Raw genomic sequence first — 7,961 nt, 5'->3', positions numbered from 1 at the left:
GCTAGCTGGAAAGCTCTCACTCTTGCGAATCAGTACTGACTCTTTGGAAACCTGCAGGCTGGTTCCTGCAATTTCCCGGTCTGCAAGTGCTTATCCAGACGCCCCAGGGAAGGGCTCTTGCCTTTCCCCGCCGGGCGGAGGGTCTTGCTGCAAAGTGAGCGTGGTGGYGGCGGCGGGGCTGCAGGCGGATCTCTGCGGACAAGTAGATCAGAGCAGGAGCTCCACAGCCGAGGCACAAAGCAAGGTCAGCAGCCCAGGGACGTGCGGGGATCCAGAAGCAGGGCAAGGACTGGAAACCGGGACACGTGCGCCAGGAGGTGGAGGCAGGAAGAGGGGAGGCTCCAAGGGGCTCGGAGCGGGTCCGGCCACGCGTATCTGGGCATCCCTTGAAGAGCTCCCTGGGGAGCGTGCGGAGCCGGGGCTCCTTCCCGGATCCAGGCTTGCTGGAGCTAGGCTTGCGGGACAGCCCTTGCCGTAGGCTTAGCCCATGGTGAGGCCCATCAGCTGCTCCGGGCAGAAATCCTGCACGGGAATTTCTCTCTGAAACRGTAGGATCCTGCTGTGCGTCCCCCATGGCGTTTGCCACCCTAGCAGCTAGTTCTGGGTTAGGCTGTTCTAGTCAGACAGTCCCTGGGGACATTTTGGCACCTTATGGCAGCCTGGAAAAGCCTCCATAGATTCTGGTAGTTAAAAATGGAGTTTTCTTGTGTCTGCTTGCTTCCTGGGTTTTTTTTTTCCCCCATTAAAAAAGACCTGACTTTGCTGTTAGACTCTTCTCATTGCTCCTGCTTATTTTTGTTTCCAGCCTACAAGGAGAAAATGAAGGAGCTGTCTCTGCTCTCTCTCATCTGCTCCTGTTTCCACACCCAGCCTCATCCCAATACCATCTACCAGTATGGAGGTACGTATGGTGTCCGTAGAGAAGCTCGGGAATTGTTTGCATATGTCCCTTGCCAGCAGCCTTGGTGACCATGGGAGCTCTTGGGCACCCTGAGCTGTCCCACACTGGAGGAGCAATCCACGTTTTAACCGACGGTCTCAATTTAGTCGCCTTTCACAGCTTATTTTATGGCCCTAGTTGTCTTTTACAGTTTATTTTATGGCCTTCAGGTGACCGCTCTCCTTCTGTTTGTTTGGTTTTCCCCTTCGCAAAGATATGGAGGTGAAGCAGCTGGATAAGAGGGCATCGGGCCAGAGCTTTGAAGTGATCCTGAAGTCCCCTTCGGATTTATCCCCCGAGAGCCCAATCCTCTCCTCTCCCCCCAAGAAGAAGGATCTGTCCCTGGAGGAGCTGCAGAGGAGGCTGGAGGCTGCCGAGGAGAGGAGGAAGGTAAGGAGATATTCCATAATTTTTATGTTATTTTTTGTGTGATTTGTTCTTTTTTTTTTGTTTTGTGTGAGTTTTGTGTGATTGCTCCTAATTGCACCAAGCCCTAAAATTCCCCTATCAAGAGCAATCTAAAATAACTGGAAATCATGTCCTTACACGAGTTCTTATTCATCTATAAGTTATCGAGTGAGGCATGGGAGTCGCTCGGTGAATTTTGCAGCCTGTTTTAGGCAGGAAATTGAACCCGGTCACAATCTTCCTTCGGCTCTTAAAACTGCACAGACAAACAGAACAGAATCTTCAAGGTTGGAAGGGACCTCTAGAGATCATCCAGTCCAACCTTCCCGCTCAAACCGGGACACCCAGAGCACAGGGCACAGGGTGGCATCCAGGTGGTTTTGAAGACCTCCAGAGAAGGAGATTCCACAACCTCCCTGGGCAGCCTGTGCCAGGGCTCTGTCACCTCACAGTCAAGAAGTTCCTCCTCACCTGGAGATGGACCCTCCTGTGTTTCARCTTGCACCCATTGCCCCTTGTCCTGTCACTGGCCACCACTGAGACGTGGTGGTCTCCGATGCCGCAGATGTGAGGTCCCTAGCAGCTGAGGTCCCTAGCGTGAGGTCCGTACGGGCTGAGGTCCCTAGCAGCTAACGCAGTGGGAGATGTGGAGATGGGGCTGTTGGCCAGGCTCTTGGGCCCTTCCATGTTTTCCCACGGCATTGCCTCCCGCAGACCCAGGAAGCGCAGGTGCTGAAGCAGCTGGCGGAGAAGCGGGAGCACGAGCGGGAGGTGCTGCACAAGGCCCTGGAGGAGAACAACAACTTCAGCCGGCTGGCCGAGGAGAAGCTCAACTACAAGATGGAGCTGAGCAGGGAGATCCGCGAGGCGCACCTGGCCGCCTTGAGAGAGCGGCTCCGCGAGAAGGCAAGCGAGACAGCCCGTGTCCTTGGCCCCTTGGGTCCTCGTGTCCCGGTCCCGGCGGGACCGCGCTCGCCCGGTGCCCCTGGGGCATCTACATCTTGGGTATCCTCACGCCTAGTCGGTGTCTTCTGTCCTTGCAGGAGCTGCATGCGGCCGAGGTTCGCAGGAACAAGGAACAGCGGGAGGAGATCTCCGGATAAAGGGCTTTTCTACACCTCTGGCACCTGGTTCCTGTTAACAAACCGACCCACCCACACMTTTTCTTTTGTTTGTCTAGATGCAGCATTCGGGTCTCCATCCTTTCCCTGCCCCGGTGTTAGTGCCCCAGCCACACGCTTCTCTATCTCCGCATCCTTAATCGTTCAGTACTCGTGGGGATTCACAGATCATAGGGACCTCTAAGCAGAATAGCAACTAGTTCACATGAAATATAGGATCAATGAATCAGGCAATCAAACAGCTTCTTTGGGGGGGGAGTTGTCCTTTTTTTAAAAGATATTTCTTAAACTGATGTAAAGAATTAAGTTATTAATAAATTCAACCAGCAGTGTCACGGAGATACGGATTTCTTATCCGGGGCTTTTACTACTCTTGGTGTTTGCTCTGAGCCAAATATCAGTTTGAGAACAATGGCAAGTGCTGATTTCTTTATGTGAAGTGGTGTAACTAATAGATTCTTTATTTCCCAGTAGTAGGAGACGGGAATAAGAGAGGGATGGGATGGCTCAGGGAGCTACGGCGCGCAGACCTTTCCACCTCCTGGTTATTACCTGAAGCCAGCCCAGGTAGGCAGTGACCAAAAGTCGTTATCTGTGGATGATTCTTTGATAGCGCAAATGCAAATAGCTCGGGGTCTCAAACCAGAGCTTGGTGAGAGGTGCCCACCTCACTGGAAGTCCCTATTACAGCAAGCATGACTTGATAGCCTAGTTGACTTGATAGCAGACTGCACAAGCCTGTAGACTGAGGTGGTCTTTGTCCAAGAGAGGGAAGACCAAGACAGCTTGGTCAAGCAGCTCAGGAGAACCTTGTGCTGCTCTTGCCTCTATTGAACCTGGGCCCTTGGGTGTCCCAGGAGGACGAGGCTGGGTCTCCAGGCCTGTCCAGTGCTTTCCCAAACACAATATTTCACTCCAGTGAGAAACCAATTCAAATAGAAGTGGTGCATGATTGCAAAGTAGCCCACAGGCCTTTAGCGAGCGGGATAATCGTCCTTCCCTCCTTCCAAAGATGGATGTGACTCAGGGCGCACATTGAGACCAGAGCTCACGGAATAAGCCACAGAGCTCTGGTTCTTGGGTGGCACGTTGCGAGGAAGGGCACGCTGGTTGCATGCAGGGTTCTTGCAGCTTCGGAAAAGATGGAGCAAAGAGAGGAGGAGACGAAGAGTGGGGAGAGGTTCACGTGCTCGTTTGTTGTCTACCTTGAGCTTTTCAAGGCCTGTTTTAAGAAGAGGTTCTCCATGGAGGTAGAGACAAGTAGAAAATACTCAAGCGTGGCAGTGATAGCTGTAAGGTCCGATCTAAACAGCTGACTATCAAAGCCTGTGAACTTCCCAATCTTTTAATGTCATGATTGCTGAAGCTAAAGCCTGTGAACTTCCCAACCTTCTAACGCTGTGATTGCTGAAGCTAGCTGAGGTCCCGGCAGCCGCCGTGCCCACAGCCGAGCGATGTGCCCTCCTCTCACTAGCACACATAGCGCTGCTGCCGCTGCTCCTGCCTTGCGAACCTGCCTGGGAACGTCGCGGATGGAGCACAGGGACACGAATGACACCGAGGGTGCAGGCGGGTGCCTTAACCTGGCACAGAGGTGCCAGGCGGCGGTCAGGAACTGCAGCAGACGAGCGCTTTGCATTGGAATAACGGGGCCACTTGCCTCTTGCTCCTTCTTAGACACACTCCTTGCCGAGTCTTTCCGAGGTCCAAGGGCTCTGCCTGCTCTGGGATCTGGTTTTGCCCCCAGACAGCACCGGCCGGGCACGGAAACCCAACGAATGCCAAAGAGCAGCAGCTGCTGGAAATCAAATCCCAAGCCTCGTTGCTCATCTCCCCAGGATTCCCATTTGGATTAGGGAGAGATCTCTCCATGGCCATGACCTGTCTGATGGCGGGGGAACCATCAGGATGGTAGGAGCATCCTTGCTCCTACAAGGAACCTTATTCACCCCCTCTGCCCAGGAACGGAGGGGGCCTGGGCTGCTAGGAAGCCCCAGCACCATCCAGGGATGGGAAATATTTGGGGCAAAGAGGGAAAAGGGAAGGAAACTGAGGGTTGAATTTCTTAACAGTAGCTAAGGATCAGTTTATAGTAGCAGCTGTCTTAGATAAGCATCTGTGTAGAGCGCGGAGTCACCGCCAGCATCACCTCATCCATATAGCGACGATCCATTTCAAAAAAAAAAAAAAAAAAAGTTTAAAAAAAATTAAAAAAGTAATTTAAACGAAATGTTTGTGTGTAAGAAATGGTTGAAACTGTCAAATGTCTGTGTCCCGCGTTGGTGGGATCTGAGAAGGTATCTGCAAGATATTAACCCTGTCCTACTCTCTGTGGTGCTGAGTGTTTGCTTGGTGTGTAATTCTGACCTGAAGCTTGTTGTAAATACTGTTTTTAGTACTATGATGATGATGATGATGATGATCAGAAATGTTGTATTCATGAGCAGGAAGCTTAAAGCAGGAGAAATGGCCGTTTTCACTGGATCTTTGCGGTCGGAGGAGCTCGGGGGCCGGGCGCGGGCAGGATGCCGGGCGCGGGGACGCGGCTCCCGCGGGGCAGAGCCGGCCCGGTGCCCGCTCCGCAGCCGGGGCGCCGCGTCCCGCGGGGACGGGAGCAGCCAGAGGCCGCTCCGAGGCTCGCGGAGAGTGAGGACGGGCCRAGACGTGATAAAGACGGTGCTTAACTCCATGCTCATGGCATGTATCCCAGTGGGATACATCACTGGCCATGATCCCCGCTCCGCGTGAGGATGCTCCAGTCGGTCCCCTGCAGCCAAGGGGCACCTGAGGTGCTGAGGTCTGGTCTGCACCGTGGCGGAGATGCTGGGGACGGGTTGTGTCTAGTTAGAGCGACCCTTCCATGCATGGCTCCGGAGGCCCGGGACGTGTTTCCTTGCACCGGTGTCCTCATGGTGCCGGCTACGGCCCGTTAGTGCAATCCCTGGTGCAGCTAAAGACCAGCCTCGCGCTCAGGTGGACCTGGTTCTTGCAGCCGCCTTGCCTGGCCAGCAAACGCGCTGGAGACGGCAGGACACCCAGGCCAGCTCTGTCCTTGCGGGGAAGCCTCTTGTGCAAAGGGAGCGAGCAAAGGGAGCAAGATCTTGTGCAAAGGGAGCAAGACCTGTGCAAAGGGAGCAAGATCTTGTGCAAAGGGAGCAAGACCTGTGCAAAGGGAGCAAGATCTTGTGCAAAGGGAGCAAGACCTGTGCAAAGGGAGCAGGATCTTGTGCAAAGGGGCATCGTGGAAGCGATCCTGCTGTAACCCGGAGGCAGGGTGGCTTTTAGCACCAGCCATGCGGATTGCACCGTTGCACCCTTGCCACCACCCGCGGGTCCCCAATCCCCGTCCCCAGGGCGCAGGGAGGTGACAGCCCGAGCGGCGCCAGCCACGCTGCAGCCTCCCGGTTCTCCCGCCTGGGATGCGGGGCYGGGATCCCTGCTGGGGTCGGGAAACGGCTTCCCAGCGCGATCGGAGCCTTGCGGGGTTTCCTCCGGGTCCGTTTCATTGTCAGCTCGAGGTTGTTGTTGTGCAAAAGAAGTGATTATGAAAAAAATGGAAAAAAAAAAGGAAATAAACTTGGTATGAAACCACAGGTGTCTGTCTTGCGCGTTATTTCACTGGTTTCATTCTGCTTGTGCTGTGAGAATAATAAAGTGCATTAAACAAAAAAACAAGGTGGAAATTTAACAAAATAGAAGTGAAGCTTCTCTGTCCTTCACGGGTGTAATCCTTCATATCCCCAGCTGATGTAAAGGCAGCAAGATCCATGRTTTAACTCCCTTCTCCAAGAAAAACACGGCTAGAGGCTTGAAGGAAGGAAAAGCAAACAAACAGCCCCGATGGGCAGGAATGGGCAGGAAAAGCCCTTCCAGGGGAGCATCAAAAACCCGCGGAGGAGGCGGTTACCAATGGAATATATCCCAGCTAGACCATGCACGAGCGGCGCAGCAATGTCGGGGGCAAGGGGGACCCCCAGAGCGTCCCCGCGGCCACAACCACGTCCCTTCTGCAGCAAGGGCCGCAGAGCTGCTCCTGGAAAGGTCCCGGGTTGCGGGCGCCGGGGCGGGCTGGGGCCGGCTCTGCGGCGGCGCCCGCGCAAACAGGATCTCTATTTTTGCAACGCGACCTTCATGCTTCTCGTGATAACGACCTGACTGGAAGTGCAGCGCCGCCTCCCGCTTCCCCATGCGCTGCTGGCCCAGCTGTAAGAACGCTTAAAAATATATATAAAGGATATAATAAGTAAAGGACATAATGGTACCCACATAAAGGGTTATTTTTCCTTTGTTTTTCCTTGGAAAAGGCCTGGTGCCTTGGAGCTGTGGCTCCTTTGTGCAGCAGATACTCAGCACTGTCCTTGTGCCCTCGTGCCCGTGGGCATCCTGCTTGCAGGCAGGGCGACACCAAGTTTTGGGCCAAATTATGGCGGGAATCAGTGTACTTTTAAAGGGACATGAACAGGGCAAGCGCCTCCCAGCTCCTGTCAATGCGGGAGCTGTGTCTGAGCGAGGGACAAATCATCGCTTTCTTCCCCCTCCCAAAATTCCCTACTGAGAAGCAGAGTAAAAAAGTTCCCAGAGAACATCTGAATGTCCTTMATTTTATTAGGGCTTTGGTGGTGGCAAAGCAGCCCGGCAGAGCCTTGGTGCGGGTGGGGGGCACTGAGGACCCCCGCGAGCCCCAGGGCACCCCAGGGCCTGCACTGGTGCCCCCAGGGACCACAGGCACCCCCGTGGTCCCAAACATCCCACGCCAATAGCCAAGCCATGCCCAGGAAGGGTCCAGGGTGGACACGCACATGAGCCCCCCCAAGGCTCCCAATGCACCCAGGGGCTTCCTATCTGCACCCGGACACCCGAGGGGATGGGGAGAGATCCACAGGGATGTGGGGGAGACACAGAGGGATGCGGGGGAATATGCGGTGCCAGGTGCCCGTGGGACGTCCCCAGCCCTGTGCCAAGGTGCTGCAGGACCCACCTTGGTGCATGTAGGACTGGGCAGGGGGTCACACAGAGCCTGGGGTGCACAGACCACCCCCGCATGCACGCAGGGCTGCAAGGCGGGGAAATGCACGCAGCGCAGGGTGCAGTGCAGATCCCCTCCCCACGCAAACAGGACTGATGGGGCAGGGAGCCCACGAAACTGRGAATGCCCCCCCCCCCGCCCCAAGCACGCAGAACCGCAGGGACCTGCACATGCACAAGCCGGGCTGCAAACCCCCCATGCAAGATGGGCCGAGGGGGTGGGGGGACACGCACAAACGGGGGTGCATGCGGACCCCACCATGCAGGCTGCACTGGGGGGGGTGCACGCGCAGACACCCCCTCCCCGGCACCGCGGAACGCGCGCGGCAGCGCCCCGCTCCCGCCACCCGCCCCGCGCGCATGCGCAGCGCGCCGCCCCGGCACCTATTTCACAGGCGCCTCGCGCCGCGGCTCCCCCGCCAAATAAGTCCCCGCGGCGCCACTGCGCGTGCGCGGGGGCCAGCGCG

The 7,961-nt window shown here is 55.8% G+C and overlaps 1 protein-coding gene across 1 annotated transcript in view; it reads left to right on the top strand.

The window, feature by feature from the left end:
- Positions 1 to 4,861, top strand: part of STMN3 (stathmin 3) — a 13,031-nt gene extending 8,170 nt beyond the window's left edge. The window contains exons 2-5 of the mRNA XM_026041906.1: positions 806 to 901; positions 1,155 to 1,330; positions 2,063 to 2,254; positions 2,392 to 4,861. Of these exons, the coding sequence (XP_025897691.1) occupies positions 806 to 901; positions 1,155 to 1,330; positions 2,063 to 2,254; positions 2,392 to 2,451 (524 nt within the window). The 3' untranslated portion in view covers positions 2,452 to 4,861. The remainder of the gene's footprint in view (positions 1 to 805; positions 902 to 1,154; positions 1,331 to 2,062; positions 2,255 to 2,391) is intronic.
- Positions 4,862 to 7,961: the final 3,100 nt, after the last annotated feature.

Source organism: Nothoprocta perdicaria, unplaced genomic scaffold, assembly GCF_003342845.1.
Source record: "Nothoprocta perdicaria isolate Ctin4 unplaced genomic scaffold, notPer1 scaffold_3, whole genome shotgun sequence".
Taxonomy (NCBI): Eukaryota; Metazoa; Chordata; class Aves; order Tinamiformes; family Tinamidae; genus Nothoprocta; species Nothoprocta perdicaria.
Note: the sequence above shows the minus strand (reverse complement) of the source record. Positions and strands in the feature narration are given on the sequence as shown.